At 39.7% G+C, this 21,644-nt stretch overlaps 1 protein-coding gene across 3 annotated transcripts in view; it reads left to right on the forward strand.

The window, feature by feature from the left end:
* The window catches only part of LOC134348501 (signal transducer and activator of transcription 4-like), a 237,459-nt gene that overhangs the window by 11,295 nt on the left and 204,520 nt on the right, over positions 1-21,644 (forward strand). For 2 of the 3 annotated variants that reach the window (XM_063051973.1, XM_063051974.1), the window contains exons 2-3: positions 8,150-8,278; positions 16,619-16,763. In XM_063051973.1, the coding sequence (XP_062908043.1) occupies positions 8,151-8,278; positions 16,619-16,763 (273 nt within the window). In that variant the 5' untranslated portion in view covers position 8,150. Of the gene's footprint in view, positions 1-8,149; positions 8,279-16,618; positions 16,764-21,644 lie in introns of those variants that run through there. The other variant, XM_063051975.1, reaches the window with a different exon arrangement.

A 21,644-nucleotide genomic window follows, 5' to 3' on the forward strand; every position in this document is an offset into this window, starting at 1 on the left:
TGGTGTCATCAGCAAACTTGAATATGGCAGTGGATCTGTGCTTAGCCACACAGTCATAAGTGTAAAGTGAGTAGAGCAGGAGGCTAAGCACACAGCCTTGTGGTGCACCTGTGCTGATGGAGATTGTAGAGGAGATGTTGTTGTCAATCCAGACTTACTGGGTTCTGTAAGCGAGGTGAGGAAATCCAAGATCCAGTTGCACAAGGAGGTATTGAGGCCAAGGTATTGAAGTTTATTAATTAGTTTTGTGGGGATGATAGTATTGAACGCCGAGCTGTAGTCAATAAAGACAATCCTGATATACTGAAATGGTCAATTGTTTTATTAGCTTAAAATATTTGTAGTCTTATGAGAACTCTCTTAATGAAGTATGATTGTGGACTTCATTGACGAAGTGTTAATTGCTGATTGTATCTCACTACTGACTGAATACCACTGTGATCAGAATTTCGTTATCTTATACTACACTTGAGGGTTGTGCCTACCTTGCTAATGAACCACTAACCACTATGTAGACCTATAATCAAGATCTTGACCTATATGTAGACATGCAGAATGAATTAATCCAAGGAAAATACATATAGTGCACAGGTCATGGTTCTTTTAACAGGGTGCCACTCTAGGAAGTAGAGAATTTTTAATATAGGATTAGAGAACCTTCTGGTGAGGTATTATATAAATGGCCGTTGGCCATTGGTATGCACAAGATTTGAGGGGATTTCACTCTGATTTAATATTTGTTTTATTGCCCCAATGATTGTAGTGTGGATAGGGTGACTTGGTTTGCAATGGGAACTTCCACTCTGCAGGCTCCAAATGAAAACTGCTCTCTTTTAGGGATTTCCTTGTACCCCTAATGCAACTGTTCCCCCAGTAGTTGAGAGATCAGAAATTAAATGATGATTAAGGATATCCTCTAATACTTTTCCATTCCCTTCTGTTCCCCTTCCTCTTACTATTTAGGATTCACTCATGGCCCTCAGCCTCTGGGTTACCTTAATTTTTCCAAGAGGATCTCTAAATACATTGCCTCAAGATTCAGAAGAATAGATTTAGGATGGAGATGAGGAGAAACTACTTTCCCTGAGAGTAGTGAATCTATGGAATTCTCTGCCTAAGGAAGCAGTAGTGGCCAAATATATTTAAGACAAATAGATCTTTCTATAGCACAGGAATTAAAGGATATGGGGAACCCTATCCATCATTTCAATGTGACTGGAGTTAAGAAGGCAAATCTGCAATTCTTGGTTAAGGAAGTAGATCTTAAAGGACTAAAGGTATAAATTTATGATAAGTAGGGAAGTAATCCCAGTGTTTAGGGCCTTGACAGTTATAGCAATTACGAGCTGGAACAATTAAAATTGTAAATGTTCAACAAGAGCTTCTTTTCCTTGCTTTTAAATACATTACGATTAAATTTTTCCGGAGTTAGAATGTGAGGAAAATCATTTTAAATGACTTCAACTAAACAGGGGAAAATGAAGACTAGAAATGAAATAGTTATGTGTGGAAGTAACAAAGCATTTCAGCAACAAATGAGATCAAGCAGGGATCTGGTCAAGGACTGGGACAAAATTGTGCTTTATGGTGGGGAAAAAGAGTTTGGTCATCTATGTCTGGTAGTTCTAAATAATTGTGCATTCTAAATGAGAAGGTTATAGATACTCTTTAGAAACAGAGACCATTTTTAGACCAGATACTCAGAACGTGTACTAATCTTTAATACCTGCATGGATGTTTCTCCAGATAACGAACCAATGATTGGAAGCTGTGCATTTAAAACTTCTGCTTGATTGATAAGAATTTTAACTAATCACATTTATTCATCTGACTGTAGCATTGCCATCATATGCTGCCTTAGGGAAATATGTGTTTGAAAAGAGCTGTTTCTCTAGTGAAAAACATAGAAGGAAGTTGAGTTGGGTGGGGGAAGCAGATGTGGGTGACAGTGAAAGAAGATTATCAAAGATGATCTATGATTAAGATGGTGAGAGTAATGAGATTAGAGATTTGGAAGGGAAATCAGTGGGTAGGGGTTTTTGGTGCCAGGAGGGATCAAGGCACTAAATAATCAAGGGAAAGTATGAGCTTTAATTCAATGGCATCTCAGTCTAGTTGTATGCTACAAAGACACGATTACACTGGATGTCCCCAGTAAGAGATTCTGGAATTGTTCTTGTGGATTAAAAGCTATCGGAAGAAAATGAGAAGGAGAAAACAGAGATTTACTGAGTTGTTGGCAGGGGGATGTTCAAATCTGTAATGAAAGATGTAATAATAGAACACCTTAAAAGAATAGCAGAACTAAGCAGAGCCAGAATGGGAGAAAAGTCATGTTTAACTAATGTGCTGGAGTTCTTCAAGCTTATGATAAGGAAAATAAAGGAAGAGGAGTCAGTGTATATGATGCATGTGGATTTCTAGCAGGCGTTTGATAAGGTCCTCCACGTGCAGTCAGTAAGCCAGGATAGAGCTCACAGAATTGGGTTAATACATTTACATGGATTGAAAAGTGTTTATTGAACACTTTTTAGTAGAAATAAATGGATCCTTCACTGGTTGCTGCCCTTCCTGTGACTAGTTTTACTGGTAGAAGGAGTACTTGGGCCTTGTATTCTCAATCTATAAGCACAATTTGGCTAAAGCAGTCAAGTGTCATATTCCCAGATTTGACAACAAGTGTGACTGAGAGTTTAGAGGACAATATCCAGAGGCTCCAAGGGCATACGAACAAGCTGTGTGAGCAAGAGCATGGCCAGTGCAATATAATATGAAAAATGTGAGGTCGCCCACTTAGGGACATAAAACAGAGAAGCAGAGAATATTTTGTAAATGGTGAGAGAGATTATGCGGTGTTTGATGTTCAAAAGGACTTTACACAATCACTGAAGCAACCAGGCAGATGCAACAAGCAATGAGAAAGGCAAATAGTTTGATGGCATTTATCCTGAGAGACACAGTGCTCCTTGTATACGGAGATCAGAGGGAGAGCAGTGGTTTCTCAGGAAGTAGCTTTAATCTAGAAAGCTTGAACTTGGCTCAGCTAAATCAGTATAAACATGAAATTAAAAATTCCATCTTTATGTTTAAATGTGGTTTGTGTGCTCACTAAATAAACCTACTGAACTTCTGGAGGATTGAAATCCATTTTGTAGGTAGGTATTTTGCAGATTATAGAAGTCCCAGACTTACAAGTTAATTGGTGTGAGCTGAGGGTCTGAGACATAAAATAATAACTCGCAACCCCTGATACCAATCAAAAATGGAAAAGAAATAATGGATTTTTTTCTTGCAATAGGGGAATAAACCTATAAAAAGAATCACTCTTCCCTAATCCTTTTTGTTGTTAAAGAATTAACTCAACTTCCAGTCTTTGGCAATGTATAGGTGATGTACAGATGTAAGGCCATAAGACATAGGAGCAGAATTAGGCCATTCAGCCAGTCAAATCTGCTCCATCATGCCATCATGGCTGATTTATTATCACACTCAATTGCATTCTCCTACCTTCTCCCCATAACTTTGAAGCCCTTACTACTCAAGAAGCTATCAAGCTCTGCTTTAAACTTAAGGCCATAAGACATAGGAGCAGAATTACATCATTTGGTCCATCGAGTCTGCACCACAATTTCATCATGGCTGATCCATTTCTCTCTCCACCCCATTCCCTTGCCTTCTCCCTATAACCTTTCACACCCTGACTAATCAAGAACCTCTCAACCTCAGCCTTAAATGCACCCAGTGAACTGGCCTTCATAGCTGCCTGTGGCAACGAATTCCACAGATTAACCACGCTCTGGCTAAAGAAATTCCTACTCATCTCAGTTCTAAATGGATATCCCTCTATTTTAAGGCTGTGCCCTCTAGTCGTAAACTCCCACCAACATTCTTCTAAATTCCTTGCTTTTATATTGTAGTCCTCTTGAAATGAATGCTAACATTACATCCACTTTCCTCACCATCAATTCAACCTGCAAATTAACCTTTAGGCAATCCTGCACGAGGACTCCCAAATTCCTTTGTACTTCAGATTTTTGAATTTTTTCTCCATTTAGAAAATAATCTATGCTTTTATTTCTTCTACCAAAGTGCATGATCATACACTTCCCAACACTGTTTTGCTTCTGCCACCTCCTTGCCCATTTTCTTAATCTTTCCTAGTCCTTCTGTAGCCTCTCTGCTTCCCCAACACTACCTGCACAACCACTTATCTTCTTATCATCCACAAACGTGACCACAAAGTCGTCAATTCCATCATCCAAATTGTTGACATAAAATATACAAAGAAGCGGTCCTAACACGGACCCCTGTGGAATACCGCGAGACACTGGCAGCCAATCCGAAAAGGATCCCCTTATTCCCAGTCCTTGCCTCTTGCCAATCAGCCAATGCTCTATCTGTGCTAGTACCTTTCCTGCAACACCCTAGGCTTTTATCTTATTTAGCAGTCTCATGTGCAACACTTTGTCAAAGGTCTTCTGAAAATCCAACTGCACAACATCCACCAATTTTCCTTTATTAATCCTGCTTGTTATTTCTTCAAAGAATTCAAACAGATATGTCAGGCAAGATTTTCTATTGAGGAAACCATGCTGACTTTGGCTTAATTTATCATGTGCCTCCAAGTAGCCTGAAACCACAACCCTAGCAGTCAACTCTAACATCTTCCCAACCACTGAGGTCAGGCTAAATGGTCTATAGATCCTTTCTTCTGCCTTCCTCCCTTCTTGAAGAGTGGAGTGACATATGCAATTTTCCAGTCCTCCGGAACTAATCCAGAAACTATTGATTCTTGAAAGATCATTAGTAATGCCTCCACAATCTCTTCAGTCACCTCTTTCAGAACTCTGGGGTGTACACCATCTGGTTCAGTTGACTTACCTACCTTCAGATGTTTCAGTTTCCCAAGCAGCATCTCCCTAGTAATAGCAACTGCACTCACTTCTGCCTGCTGACATTCTCGAACTTTCAACACTCTACAGACGTCTTCCACAGTGAAGACTGATTCAAAATAATTACCCAGATTATCCACCATTTCCTTGTCCCCCATTACTATCTCTTCAGCCATGTTTTCCAGCAGTCCGACATCCACTCTCTCCTCAATTTAACTCTTTATATATCTGCAAAAAATATTTGGTATGCTTTTGATATTATTGGCTAGCTTAAATTCATATTTCATCTTTCCCCCCTTTTTTTTAGTTGCCTTCTGTTAGTTTTTAAATATTTCCCTATCCTCTAAATTCCCACTAATTTCTGCTCTATTATATGCTCTTTCTTTTGCTTTTATGTTAGCTTTGACTTTCCTTGTCAGCCACGGTTGCATCTTCCTGCCTTCTTCTTTGGGATGTATCTATGCTGCACCTTCTGAATTGCTCCCAGAAACTCCAGCCATTGCTGTTCTGCTATCATCCCTGGCCAGTGTCCCCTTCCAATCAATTATGGCCAGTTCCGCTCTCATGCTTTTGCAATTCCTTTTACACCACTGTAATACTGATACATTTGACTTTAGCTTCTCCCTCACAAATTGCAGGGTGAATTCTATTGTATTATGATCACTGTTTCCCAATATACCCAATGACTTGACCTCCACAGCTATCTGTGGCAATGAATTCCACTGATTCACCACCCTCTGGCTAAAGAAATTCATCTTTATCTCTGTTCTAAAAAGATGTTCTTGTATTCTGAGACTGTGCTGTCTGGTCCAAGACTCCACTGTTATAGGAAACATCCTTTTCACATCCACTCTGTCTTGCCTTTCAATATTCGATAGGTTTCAATGAGATCCCCCCTCATTCTTCTAAGCTCTAGCAAGCACAAACCCAGTGCCATCAAAAGCTCCTCAAAGATTAACCATTTTATTCCAGAGATCATTCCCTTAAACCTTCCCTGGACCACATATAAATACTGAATATAAATACTGTATATAAATACAATTTATATCTTACATAAATACTAATGCATTTCCCCCTTTCTGATTTTATTTTTGCTAAATGCAGTCAAATGAATGCACACATAGCAATGTGCTCAAACTTCTAATGTATACCGTAAGTGCTATTTTTTTTTTCTTTTCTTGGAACCTGGGGTTTACACATAAGGCCAGCATTTGTTGCCTGTCCTTAAAAGATCTTGAGATCTTCTTGACCTTCAGGTTCCATGTAGTGAAGATATTCCCACGGTGGTGCTCAGCAGGGCCTTCCAGGACTTAGACTGCCCATGAGGTTCAAATGGTGACATAATTTCCGAGGAGCTTACAGGTGCTAGTGCTCTGATATGTCTGAAGCACTCATCCATTCTTGTGGAAGAGGCAGTGGGTTTTTGAGCTGCTGTCAAGTAATCCAATCGAGTAACTGCAGTGTATTTTGCAGGTGGCGCGCACTGCAGGCACTGTGTCCTGGTGGTGGAGGGGATAGGTTTAGGATGCTGGAAGGGGCATCAGTCAACTAAGCTGCTTTGTCCTGCATGGTGTTGAACTTCTTGAAAGTTATTGGAGTTCACAAGTGAAAAGCATACTATCTTGGTTTGTACCTTTTAAATGCTGGAAAGTATTTGGGTGCCAAGTCATGATTTACCTTAGCAGGAGAAGCTCAGCAGGTCAGGCAGCACCTGTGGAAAATAATAAGCAGTCAATGTTTTGGGCCATATTTGACATAGTGGGTTAGACAATGTGATAAGCATGGTGTCAATCTCACATTGCAAGTGAGAACATCACCGGTACTTCACCACATCACTCAGTGCAGAGAATGGAAATCCCAGATTTCTGTTCTTATTTTCATTGCTATAATAGGACATGATTATTGAATTTTTAAAAAATCTGATGAAGGATCTCAGCCCAAAACACTGACTCTTTATTCTTCTCCATAGTTGCTGACTGACCTCCTGAGTTCCCCCAATATTTTACGTGTGTTACTCAAAAAATTTTTTTTATCAAGTTCTTGCTCATTTCAACAAATAATTATCACAGACATAATTGGGAAGTGATTAAAATTTCAAGAACCTGAAAGAGAACTGACAGCTGAGGAGTGTGGGAGAAATGTCTCCAGGTATGATTACATAGAATAACTGCTGAAGGGTTTTTCAATGAAAGGGAAAGGGATTTTCAGTAATTTGGATGCAAATACAAGAAATGGTAAAAGTATACTTTGTTCGAATGAGGGAAAGGAAGCAAATTAACAATTCCAGAGGTCTTAATCTGCTTCATTTTCCTGAAAAAATACCCGCATTATTGGTCTTACTAAGATATTGCAATGGAAAACTTTAGCTTTAGGAAAGAATGTGGATGTATGGATGAGAATTTTATGCTATGATTTACAGAAAATGCTAGGATAGTGTTCTTCAAAGGGTTTGCTTTTTCTTTTGTTTTTCTGTTGCTGGTATCATCTCCTAATTTGCCTTACTCCATAATTTTGATTTCCAATCTTGCTATGTAATATTTTCCAATTCTAAAACACTAATCCATCCTCTTGTATATCAAGTCATTTCTTGCTTCGTCATCCTAGGCAATGTCATTCAACAGTCTTGGCTTTAAGCTGCGGGACTGAATTCCCAAACATCTTTACCCCTGCAGTTTTCCTTTTTAAGACACTCCTTGAAAGCTTCCGTACAGTCTGTATAATTATAATGAAAAATTTTAGAACTTGCTTAGAGTGGACAAAGTAGATGATGGTTGATGCAACAGATTTAAAATGGTAATTAAAAATAGTGAAAAATTAGCATGCCCAATTAACTCAATTGAGCTAAACTTTTACCTTGACTTCCCTTGTTGGGAGTTTAGAAAGTATACACCATAGTACTGTATTACTTTCCTTCCCTTTCTTGACGTATTTTCCTTGAATTATTTGCTGATTTTTCATCAACATTATCAGCATGTCATATGAAAATTCCAACACTAAATAAATAGGAATAAAAATAACCCAATTTATTGATGTCATCACACTCGCCTCTGAGTGAGAGTATTTTTTCTGTTTGAGTATTTATGCATAAGAAGCAGGAGGAAAGACGAAAGGTGCATTTTGGGTTATAGAGCTGTTTTAGAAGGAAATTAAAATCTACTTGTAATAATTCTTTATGATGTTCTATAAAAGTTATTTAATTCTTGATAAATTAATTTGCTCTGGTGCTGATCAGTTTTGCTCTACAAATCTTTTGACAGAATGTCTCAATGGCATCAACTCCATCAACTGGATGCACAACTCCTGGAAAAAGTAGACCAGTTGTATGATGATACATTTCCCATGGAGGTCCGTCAATTCCTGGCTGTTTGGCTAGAAAACCAGGATTGGTGAGAAGCTAATTACTTTCAACTATATTTGGAAAAATTTGTTACTCATCTGTATTTAGCTTTGTTCTTCACAATTATAAAGAAAAGTAAAAATCTCAATAACTAAAGATTTTGAAAAACAAAGGTCAAAATTTTCATAATGTAAAATGATGCAAAGAAGCTTGTATAATAAATCTGGAGAGAACTTAATGCTGACATTTCAGTAGTGCTCTCCTTCAGAACTGAAAAGTAAAAGTTCAGCTGTATACTCTGATGGAAAAATATTTTGAAAAATAGGGGTAGGCAAAACACAGAGAGAACTTTCCAGATGTCTGAGCTAAAAACAATAACTAAAACATGTTCAGATGTATCTTGAATATGACTTCATTGGTTTTATCCTTGTTTTTGTTTGGGGTTAATTCGTATAATCTTCAAGCCTCTTTAAGTTTACCAGTAAAAGTTATATCTCATTAAAAACTAGGATCACCTTTATCTATCCTTCATTTCCTGCACATTCACGTACTTACCACCACCACTCTGTATATCTCTTTGAATTTACATCTGCTTTGTACAAGTCCTTTGAACTTAATCTTCTCACCTTAAATGCATGCCCTCTGGTCTCAGACATTTCAACTCTGGGAAAAAGATACTGGCTGTCTACTCTATCTGTACTTCTCATAATCTTTTCAAGCTCTATCAGATCTCCCCTCAGCCGCTGCTGCTGTCTAACCTCTCCATATAGCATATGCCAGTATCCTGGTAAACCTCTTCTGCATCATCTCCAAAACCCCAACACCCTTCCTATAATGGGCAATCAGAATTGAATGCAATATTCCAGATGCAGTCTAACTACAGTTTTATAAAAATGCAACAAATTCCTGACTCTGGAACTAATTTCTCTCGAATAATAAGGCAAGCATGCCATATGCCTTATTCAGCACCTTATCAACCTGTGTGTAACCACATTCAGGGAGCTATAGACTTGAACTGCAAGATCACTCTGCACATCAATGGTCCTGCCATTAACAATGTACTGTTTCTTTACATGTGATCTCCCAAATGCAACACTTCACATTTGCCCAAGTTAAACTCCATCTGCCACCTCTCTGCCCATATCTGCAAGTCATCTATATCCTGCTGTATCCTTTGGCACTCTTCTACACTATACACAACACCATCAATTTTTGTATCATGTGCAAACTTACTAACTCATCCACCTAAGTTTTCATCCAAGTCATAAATCACAAAAAGCAGAGGTCCCAGTACAGATCACTGCAAAACACCACTAGTCACGGACCTCCAACCAGAATCAGAATCAGAATTACGTTTAATATCACCAACATATGTCATGAAATTTGTTGTTCTGTGGCAGCAGTACATTCCAAACTATAAATTACAATAAAAATATATATGAAATGAATAAGTAGTGCAGAAAAGAGGGAAAAAATTACCAAGCAACACAGACAAAACGCTGGAGGAACTCAGCAGGCCAGGCAGCATCTAAAGAAAAAAGTATAGTCGACATTTTGGGCGGAAACCCCGCTGCTTCTCCCACCCCGTTCTACACACCTCTCAGTCCTGCTGTAGGGTTTCAGCCCAATCGCTGTCTGTACTTTTTCCATAGATGCTGTGTGGCCTGTTGAGCTCCTTCAGCATTTTGTGTGTGTTACTCGGATTTCCAGCATCTGCAGGTTTTCTCTTATTTGTGAAAAAAAATACCAAGGAAGTGTTCATGAGTTCATTGCCAATTCAGAAATCTGATCACAGAGGGGAAGAAGCTGTTCCTGACACACTGAGTGTGTGTCTCTAGGCTCCTGTACCACCTACTTAATGGTAGCAATGAGAAGGGGCATGTCTTGGGTGATGGTGGACCTTAATTACGGATATCTTTTGAAAGGGTCCTGGATGCTGTGGAGGCCATTGCCTGTGATGGAGCTGACTAAGTTTACAATGTTCTGCAACTTTTTCTGATCCTGAGCAGTGGCCCCTCCATACTAGATGGTGATGCAACTGTTTAAAATGTCCTCCATGGTACATTTGTAGAAATTTGTGAGAGTCTTTGGTGATATACCAATTTTCCTCAAACTTCCAATGAAATATAGCTGCTGTTGTGCCTTCTTTGTAATTGCATCAATATGATGGGCCAGGATAGATCCTCAGAGATGTTGACACCCAGGAACTTGAAACTGCTCACCCCATCCATTTTTGATCCCTAAATGAGGACTGACATCTATTTTCTCATCCTACCCTTCCTGAGATCTATAATCGATTCTTTGGTCTTACTCATGTTGAGTGCAAGATTGTTACTGTGACACCACTCAACCAACTGATCTTCCTCGCTCCTGTATGCCTCCTCATCATCATCTGAAATTTTCCCAACAATAGTTGTGTCATCGGCAAATTTACAGATGGCATTTGAGCTGTGCCTACCACACATGAGTGTATAGAGAGTAGAGCAGTGGGCTAAGCACACATTCTTGACGTGCACCACTGTTGATTGTCAGTGAGGAGATGTTATTTCCAATCTGCACAGACTGTGCTCTCTTGTTAAGGAAGTCAAGGATCCAGTTGTAGAGGAAGGTACAGAAGCCAAGGTTTTGGAGCTTTTTGATTAGAATTGGGAATATGATTGTGTTGAACGCTGAGCTGTAGTCAATAAACAGCAGCCTGACGTAGGTATTACTGTTGTCCAGGTGATCAAAGGCTGAGTGGACAGCCAGTGAGACTGCATCTGCCGTGGACTTTTTGTGGCAATAGGCAAATTGCAGCAGATCCAGGTCCTTGCATAGGCAGGAGTTGATTCTAGCCATGACCAACCTCTCAAAGCACTTCATCTCAGTAGATATGAGTTCCACTAGATGATAGTCATAGAGACAGCTCACCTTGCTCTTATTGGGCACTGGTATGATTGTTGCCGTTTTGAAGTGTGGAACCTCCAGCTGTAGCAGTGAGAGATTGAAGATTTCCTTAAATGTTTCCACCAGTTGGTTGGCACAGGATTTCAGAGCCCTATTGGGTACACCATCTGGGCCTAATGCCCTGCAAGGGCTCGCCTCTTCTGATATCAGCCTCTGAGACAGCGATCACAGGGTCACCAGATGCTGCAGGGATTTGCATTCAGTAGATGTAGTTTTAATCTCATTTTCAAAGTGTGCATAAAAGCCATTGAGCTCATCTGGGAGTGAAGCACTGCCATTTTTAAAACGCAAACACAAGGAAATCGCAGATGCTGGAAATTCAAGTAACACACACAAAATGACAAAGGGTCTCAGCCGGAAACGTTGACTGTGCTTCTTCCTATGGATGCTGTCTGGCCTGCTGCGTTCCACTAGCATTTTGTGTGTGTTACTGCCATTTTTATGTTAGTTTCACTTTGTAGGAAGTAATGGACTGCAAACCCTGCCAAAGCTGATGTGCATCAGATTCTGTCTTTAGCCTCAACTGGAATTGATTTTTTTGCTCTTAAGGTAGCCTTCTGAAGTTTGCACCTGTACTTCTTGTATAGTACTAGATTGCCAGTCTTAACTACCACGGATCTAGCCCTCAGCAGACTACAAATCTTGTGGTTCAACCACGGCTTTTGATTCAGGTATGTCCTCGTAGGCACACACTCATTCACACAGGTTTTAATGAAGTCGGTGACAACTGTGGCATAGTCATTCAGACTCGAAGATGAATCCCTGAGTACTGTCCAGTCCACTGACTCAAAGCAGTCCTGTAAATGCTCTTCTGCCTCCCTAGATCAATACCTTCTTGGTCCTAACTACTGCTGCTGCGGTCATTAGTCTCTGCCTATTGGCAGGGAGTAGAAGTGCAGCCAGGTGATTGGACTTTCCAAAGTGTGGGTGTGGGGTGGCACAATAAGTGTTCTAGTGTTCTTGATGCTGGTATAACAGAGGTTAAGTGTGTTGACTCCCCTGGTTCTACAGGTGGTGTGTTGATGGTAGTTGTTCAGAGGCTTCTTCAAGTTGGCGTGGTTGAAATTCCCCGCAATAATAGGGAAGGCATCAGGGTTTGCAGTTTTCTGCCTGCTGATTACGCTGCTCTGCTCCTCAAAGTCTGCTTGACACAGGCCTGAGGTAAAATGTACACAGCTACCAGGATGATGACAGAAAACTCCCTCAGCAGACAAAATGGATGGCTTTTGCTGCTAGATGTGGAGGAGGAGGAGAAGATGGCGGCGTGACAGCGCGCGCGGCCACTTCGGTGGTGATGTCTGTTATTTGTCAAGTAGGGGACCATGCACAGTTCTGATTTGATGGAGACAGACGTGAGAGGAACATCTGGAGAAACTTCTGAAATGCCCGCTTCGCTGCCGCTGTTACTGTGTGGTTTGGAATCTCCAGAGCAGAAGGCCTCGAGTCCTCAGCTGTGCTCGTTTCAGTGGCCGGGACAAAGTCGAAGGCACTCAGCAGAGGATGGCACTCGGGAGGCTGTATTGGAAGGGCTGGTCGGAGTCTCGAAGTTTTCGGACAGACGGATTCAGTGTCGGCTGTTGTCAGGTGCTTCCAATGCATCGGCAGTTGTCGGTGCCCGGAGGTTTATGGCAGAGAGTTTCTCCCTTTTGCCGCCTGCTATCGGGGACTCGGGAGTCGATCGACTCAGGACTTTGAGACTTTTTTTTTACCGTGCCCATGGTCTGTTCTTTATCAAATTATGGTATTGCTTTGCACTGCTGTAACTATATGTTATAATTATGTGGTTCTGTCAGTGTTAGTTTTGGTTTGCTCTGTTTTTCTGTGATATCACTCTGGAGGAACATTGTATCATTCCTCAATGCATGCATGCATTTCTAAATGACAATAAACAAGGACTGAGTGTTCTCATAATCTAGATCTTCTAATTCGGGTGAGCAGGACTGTGACAGAACTGTCACGTTTGTACATCACAATGAATTAATCATATAGCATACTTTACTTTCTCTGCATTTAAAACACTGAGCCATCTTGTCTTTTCGGGGAATAATGAAGCCATCAAGCTGAAACTGTGCATCTGAAATGGCAGCGGTGAACCATGTTTCTGTGAAGCAAAGTACATGGCAGTCCTGAAGTCCCTCAAGTACAGCAATCTTGCTCTGAGGTTTTTAATTTTATTTTTCAGAGACTGCAAATTTGTCAGCAGGATCAACAGTTGACGTGCATCTGATTTTTGTTCAAATTTGTTTTCCTGAGACTACATTTACCTACAGAATCCCATCAGCAATTGTTCCCAATCATCTCTCCCTAGTTTCTGCCTAAGACTCTTGTAACTTGTCCTGCTCTAATTCAATATTCTCTTGCAACATGCATACTTATCCTTATCTATAATTATCTTAAAACTTAAGAAGTTGTGATCATAGTTCACTAACTGTTTTCCGACTGAAAGTTCAGTCATTTGGCCAGTTCATTACCCAACACTAGGTCCAATATGGACCCTTATCTCATTGAACTATTTACATATTGATCTAAGAAATATCAATGTACCTAACAAACTCTGCCCTGTCTGCACTTCTTGCACAAAGTAGATCCCAGTTTGTATTAGGGAAGTGGAGGTCCCCCACTACAGCATCTCTGTTTTTCACCTTTCCCAAATATGCTTAGATATCTGTTTTTCAATGTCCCAGTGGCTATAGGGGCTGGATCTGTAGTATAATCCTATCAGAGTACCGGCACCCTCTGCATTTTTGAGTTCTACCCATACAGAGGGCCAAATATTAGCCAGTACATCAGAACACCCATTTCTGAATTGTGCTATTGGATTTTTTTGCATGCACCTGTGATCAGCGAGAACCCTGATTTACAGCAGAGCAAAATACTGTCGTTGTGGGGAAGCAGAAAAAACAATGTCTGAGATGTACAATAGGTCACATAACATCCGTGAAGGATAAAATAAATTTGATATTTCAAGTTATTGACCTTTTATTTTCACAGTTGTACTGAAAGGTTCTCAATATGAAGTGTTCACTGTTCTCCCTCCATGGATGCTGCCTGATTTGCTGAATATTTCTACCCTTCCTGTGTTGTTTTTTTAATTTCAGATTTCTCTTATCTGCATTCTTCCATACGTCAAATTTTTTTCAGAATTTAGATTAGATTAGATTATGAGGACACACAGTCCTTTTTTATTGTCATTTAGTAATGCATGCATTACGAAATGATACAATGTTTTTCCAGAATGAGATCACAAAAACACATGACAAACCAACTTAAAAACTAACAAAAACTTCATTTGAAAGACGGCACCTCCAACAGTGTGGCACCTCCTCAGAGCTGTTGTGAAATATCAGTTTATGTGCTAGATTGTATGAAGCTTGATCCTGTAATTTATTAACTCGTATGCAGAAGTCCTGCCAATTAACCAAAGTTGGAAGAGTCATTGAGTGCAAACTCGCAGCTTATCCAGAACATTTTGATGCAGAATATTTGATATTGCCTTTAAATGATTCCGGCAGACTTAAATCCTAATCTGATTTCAGAATCAAAACAACTATTGCCAAAATTAATATCAGTAACTTAAACTCCTCATGCTACATTTAAAATTTATTGTTCAAAATACTCACCATCAATAGATACTGAGTTATTAAAACTCATGATGAAACTAGGCAGAAGTGGTAGATTTGTTTGTATCTCAACACATTCCATGCCTAACCAGGTAAATAAGAATCACCTATGAAGAATCAAAATAAAAGAATATCTAACAAATGGAAAGAAAGGAGAAGGAAAAGGCACTATATTCTCCTTCATTCTCTTTGTGTTCTTAACTCTTTGGCTGCAGAGTAGGGAGGTCACATCAAAAATTAAATACAAGTTTTCACCAAAACTGTAGTACCTTGTACAGTTCTTGTCACAACTTAATGGGAAGAATATGATAACAAAAGAGGAAATGCAGAAGAGATTCACAAAGATGCACACTACAGCATAAAGATAGGTTGTTCAGACCACCATGGTTATGCTAACCACAAATGGACTTCGGGTTACTCAGACATCCCAGTACCAAAGATTGTGGTTCTTCAACTGTTCATCTAGATGTGTTTTTAAATTGGTGTGGATTTGTCCACTATCCTTTCAGCCATTGAGCGTCAATCTTCCCTCACTTGTTCAGCAAAATATTTTTGTGTACCTCCTCTCTGATCTCCTACCATGTCTCCTAGTTACTGACCATTCTGCTTAGGGATATAGTAATTTCTGTTTGCCCTATCCAGACCTCTCTTTATCTGAGTGCTTTTGTGGATGAAGAAATTGTTGGGAGGAAAGATTGGCTAAGCAAGATCTTCTTTCTTTAGAAGAGACAAAGCTTAATATTTTAACTACGGAGATTTAAAGTGATTTGTGGAAAGTTTACATGAAGTGGAAGAATTTATTTTTAAGCCTGAGGGCCTGAATTCACTGAAATAGCAATGATGACAAGATTCTAACTATTATTTGTGGTAGTGGAAAGAGGTCTTACGATTCCGTATCATATGGCGTTGAAACAAGAGCCTGGAAGTAGGAAAAGCATGGATCCTTCATCCAGCATATATTGCACGCCTTTTTCTGTGCCAATTGTATCAATAGTTCATCCACTGAATGCATTGTGTTCTGGTAAATAGACATCTAAAGAGAAAAAGAAAATAATATTTTAAGAGAGGTTCTCATGTAAACAGGCAGCATGGTAGTGCCTTACAGAGGAGACTGCTTTTCACATGTGAATCATGAAACATAGTAGTTGATCGAAGTTGAGATGCTTGTAATTAATTTAAGAATAATGTTTGACACTCCGAAATCCAGCTGCATTCCTGCCTAGGCTTAGCCTCAGCTTGATCCTTCCAGCACAATATTCACAAGAAGATATCAGGATCCTGCATTAAATATGCAGATTAGTTCAGAACTAGCAGGACTTCACTTCAGTTTTAATCTTTGAATGTTTCTTGCAGAGTAGTACTGATTTGTCCATCAGACAACCCTGCCTGCTTAGACCCCCCTGGGAAGAAATTTGTCTGGTGTAAGTATTTCATATGGTGCAGGTATTTCAGCTGCAAGTTGTGTTCCCTCCCCATGTTTCCTTCCACGGATTAATTTATTCTCTTTATTGGTGGCAGGGCATTGGATAGTAGGTGACACCAAAGCCAAGTTTCTTCCAGTTCTGACACAATTTCCACCCCCTCATATTTTTCAGCTTATTCAAAGAGAAAATAAAACTTTCCATGCTCTTAATTTTGGAGATCAAATACACCTACGGAGGGTCTAGTGAATTGGGTTTGTTCATGTCTTTGTTCTCTGAATCATTTTCCATTGTGGAACAAACCATTATGCTGATCATTAACAGTGTTCATAACAATATGAAAACCTTTTTACATATGGGACACACATTCAAATTTAATCCCATGGTCATTGTTTTTAACAGGGAACTTGCCTCGAATAATGATTCACTGGCCACCCTTCTCTTCCATAACTTATTAAAACAAATAGATGATCAGTACAGCCGTTTCTTCCTAGAGAAGAATTTCCTTCTTCAACACAACCTGAAAAGAATTAAACAAAACCTGCAGGTAAATTTTTTTGAATGGTTCTTGGCTGGTCAAAATTCTTGCTTAAAAATTTAAGTTTAACGCATACGACTAAGGATAATTTATGTTGAACATTTGCTTTGACTGAGTTGGAAGTTGATATGTTAATTACCTTTTGGAAATGTTTTCATTCCACATAAATAACCATGTTGAATCAGAGCAAAGTATACTACTGCATGTTTTTGCTAACTTAAGTGGTCTAGATTTTTTTGCTGGGAAGGTGTGTAACTAAACCATTGCACAGGAAAACATGGCAATTATTTTTTTTAAGCTGCGAATTATGTTCACGCATGATGGTATTGGCTTGGCAAGTTGAAATGCTCACAAAAATCTTTCCTCATGCAACACTGACATTGTTAAATGAACAAAAGTTAACTTTTGGATCTCACTAGTGAAAGAGAGTGTGGGGGTAGGCCGGGTATCAGTGGGAGGTTGTATTCAATACATGAATGATTGGTGGGGCTGTTGGACACACAGTCAAGCGATGGCATTGGAGATGTTGCCCACGCAACTAGATGGTGTGGAGAATGGTGTTTTGATTCGGTATTGAATGGTTAGTTTGAACATTATTTATTTATTGTAACTTTTATGTCTTGCACTGCATTGCTGCCACAAAATAACAATTATTTGACATACAGTATGTCAGTGATAATAAACCTGATTCTGATTCTGAAGGTTGAGTGGTCTTATTACTCGATCAGGAAGTGGGGTTCTGATGCAAGTGGTGGTGCTTAAAGTATTTGGAATCATGATTTTGGACACCCAACTAGGTGGAGTTTTGTGAAAGTGTGACCAGACATGCCACAGATTTGCTAAAACCTTAATCCCTTTTAACATCAGAACAGGGCTTCAACTCTCACATCTCAGCGTGGCTTCCAATCCACAAAATCTTTTTTCATGATGTGAAAATGAATGCTGTATGCTTTTTAATGTTCCTGTGCACGCTCAGGGCTTCTGCACATCATAGGTACAGACGCCCATCTGAGGAGCTCATACTTAGCATCAGATTCTGGATAAAATTAATCTGCACTAAAATGTTGCAGCACTGGAAAGAACTTTGCTTCTGCCATTCTAATTTTGGAGACCAAATAGGATACTATTAGGAGCTATAAAAGCAGTAGGTACATGAAATATACAGTGAATAATGTCACAGAGTTGATCATAATAACATCACAGTATAATTGTAACAGTTTTGCCTTAGAAAGCTTAACAGAAGAAACCCTAACTCAGCTTCTTTACTGATATTATTTAATATAACTATAGAGCACTTCTGCCATTGAATCAAAGCACAAATTTGGGTAATTATTTGGTTATTAGGTCAGCAGATCCAAATGATCAATAGGTGAATAAATCAGAATCGGAAGCAGAAATGTTGTTGTTGTCCCTCTCCACACCTTGTGGTGCATTGGGGCTGCAACTTGCCATTTCTTTAGCATTTCTCTGATTTTCACGGGGCTGCCAGCTCAACGCTCAATCCAACCTGGATGGAAAGCATGCAACGATTCTGGCCGGATTCGAACCCAGGACTACTCGCCCTGAAGTCTGGTGCGGATGCCACGATACTATTGGCCTACTAGAATCAGAATCAGTGCAAAAACAAAACTAAACAAAGTAGTGAGGTAGTGTCCATGGTCTCAATGTCCATTCAAAAATCGGATGGCAGAGGGGAAGAAGCTGTACCTGAATCATTGTGTGTGTCCCTTTGTGCTTCTGTACCTCCTTCCTGATGGTAACTACGAGAAGAGGGCATGTCCTGGATGGTGGGGATCCTTAATGATGGACGCCACCTATTTGAGGCACTGCTCCTTGAAGATGTCTTGGATATGGCGGAGGCTAGAACCCACGATGGAGTTAACTAATTTTACAATTCTCTGCAGCTTACTTTGATCCTGTGCAGTTGCCCCTCCCCCCATATCAGATGGAGATGCAGCTAGTCAGAATGCTCTCCATGGTATCTCTGAACAAGATTCTGAGTGGTTTGGTGACATACCAAATCTCTACAAATTCCTAATGAAATATAGCCACTCTCTTGCCTTATTTATAGCTGCATCAATCAGTTGGGACCAGGTTAGGTCCTTAGAGATATTAAAACCCATGAACTTGAAATTGTTCACTCTCTCTCCACTGATCCCTCTGTGTGGATTGGGCTGTGGCCCCTCATCCTACCCTTCCTGAAGCCCAGATTCAGCTCTTTGGTCTTACTGGCATTGAGTGTAAGGCTGTTACTGTGACACCACTCAACTATCTGGTATATCTCACTCCTGTGTGCCCTCTCATCACCATCTTAGGTTCTGTCAACAATGGTTGTACCATCAGCAAATTTATAGATGGCATTTAAACTTATTTGAGCTTAAATGAGAATTTATTCAATGTAATCACCTGACTAATAAATGGGATACTTTAAACTAGTAGATGTTCAGAGGAAAATCCTAACAAAGGAAGAAGGAATCTAGTTAACATCCTGTTAAATTTTTTTGAAGATATATGACATTTGTCAAAAAGCATTATTTTCTTCAAGAGTTGCATGTAAATAGGGCAACAGGATTTAAAGCAAAAAATGGTGCCATTTAAAAAATGAAAACAAAAGATCTGCATTCAACTAGAGCCAAAACAATATGAAACATCATGCAGAATAAGGTGTCCTAAAATGTAGGCATTTACACCAGGATAGTGTGTGAGGGAGGAAGATATTGAATACATAAAGGGAAAAAGTGATTATTTCCATTCCCTCTGGAAAGTGTTCACTTTTGACTGTTTCAAAGGCCAGTTTGGTAGCTGAACAAAAATTGTATGTTTCACAGATGGTTCAGCAGACTTACACATAATTTGGTTGAGATGTATCGAACAACAATGTGCATTTATAAATTATCTTCAATATGGTTAAGCCTCCAACGTTGCTTCACACCAATATGATTGGGCAAAATTGCAAGACTCCTCTCTTGCTCGAAATAAGCATATCTGAACTCAATGATTCTACTCTGTTCTCTAAATGGGAATAATTGACTGCTTTTCTTCTTGTGATTGCACAGCTGAATAAGATTAGGATCAGACTCTACTTTAATATATGACTTACTTACTGCCCATTACGCGACTGGCGCATAGGGAAGCAATGAAGGTCTTTCATCTCTGGTGGTGTTCAGGGCTTCCTTCATCGTGTCAGCAGCTTCTTCTCAGTTTTCACTACTGTCAGTCATGCAAGTCCTGAGTGGAGACTCAGGAATACCATCACACTCCGATCAATCCTAATCAATGAAGGATTCTTCATTGCTGTTTCGATAACAATTTGTTTTACCAGTCAGGGTTTTAGCCAATCAATGTGGAGGACCAGTGGACCACTCTTAGACTGGCCTCTACCCTTGTTTGACATGGGTGACCCTACCAAGAGCTAATGCATAAAGGCCTGACTCCAACTGACATAGCTTTCCAGGTTATTGAGGCATGCAAGCCTCCAAACCCAATGACAAGATTGTGGTCCTCTTGGAGGTTAGTATATTACCCCTTAGTAAAATTTAATATCTAGGTTTATACATAAAGAATGGCCCATCCGTGCTTGTAATTTTATTAAATTGTCCCAGCATTCACTTACACTTCTTTGAAGTGGTCTCCTCTACACAGGGGAGAAATCAAATGCAAATTGAGTAACCATCTGACAAAGTAACTGTTTTCATTACACAAGACAGCTCAAAGGTTCCACTTCATTGCACTTCCACTCTGACCTCTCTGTGACCTCCTACCAAAGATGTCCAATGTAAACTTAAACACCTCATCTTCATACTTTCTTTGTATCAGACTGGCTATTTCTGCTATAGGTCATCTATTTGTGATACTTGTCTCAGTTTTTCCATTAAAGCAACTAAATCTGCTACAGCCCTTTTACATCTTATTACATTTCTTCATTTTTCTTTCATAAGTATATTAGAAGCAGCTGGATGGCTAAGGACAACTAGGTCCCCTCAGTGACTAAAGATAGAATCTATATATAAAGCTGCGGGGTACGACTGAGGTCTTAAATGAATACGGTTCCTCTTCAGGATGCAAAGCTGCAACTTACGTACAGCCTCTACATACAAACAAACATTAGGGCTATTAGTGCAATGGATTTGCCGGCTGTTGCGGCTGCAGGCATCTTCTACTGTGTGAGAACTCATTTTTCAGCAAAATCTGAATTGCTGAGTTAAGCACACTGGATTAAGTACACTTGGTTGTCTAATGATTTTATTTAAATGTGTTGCTGGGCAGCCACACTGCCAGTTGTTTGAGGTTCCAATCGTTTTCAGGTACTGAACTCTGTTCCATTCTGGGGAGAGCCTGTACTTCTCATTGGTATTCACCAGGGAGAAGGATGCAGAGTTTGGAGAATCAAGGGAGGGGTATGCTGATATTCTCTAGCACTTCAGAATCAGGAAAGATGAAATGTTACAAATATTGGCACATGTTAGGATGGATAAGTGCCCAGGGTCTGACAGGATCTATCCCAGGATGCTTATGAAATCAAGAAAGGAGGTTGCTGGGTATCTCACTAAGAATTTTACATCTTTGTTAGCCACAGCTGAGATCCAGAAGACGGGAGGATAACTAATATTATCCTCTTATTCAAAAAAGTGCATAGGAATAAGCCTGGAAACTATTGGCCAGCAAGCATCTTTGGCAGGGAGTGATAGGGAAATTGTTAGAAAGGGTTCTGAAGGATAGGAAGGGCAAAGACTAATTAGGAAGAATCAGCATGATATTATAAAGGGAAGATCATGTCTCTCAGATTTGAGTCTTTTGAGGAGATAACAAAGAAAACTGATAAAGACACCACAGCAGACTTGGTTTATGTGGCCCTCAGTAAGGCTTTAGTTACAGTCCCACATGGAAAGC

The sequence above is a fragment of the Mobula hypostoma genome, chromosome 6, assembly GCF_963921235.1.
Source record: "Mobula hypostoma chromosome 6, sMobHyp1.1, whole genome shotgun sequence".
Classification (NCBI taxonomy): Eukaryota; Metazoa; Chordata; class Chondrichthyes; order Myliobatiformes; family Myliobatidae; genus Mobula; species Mobula hypostoma.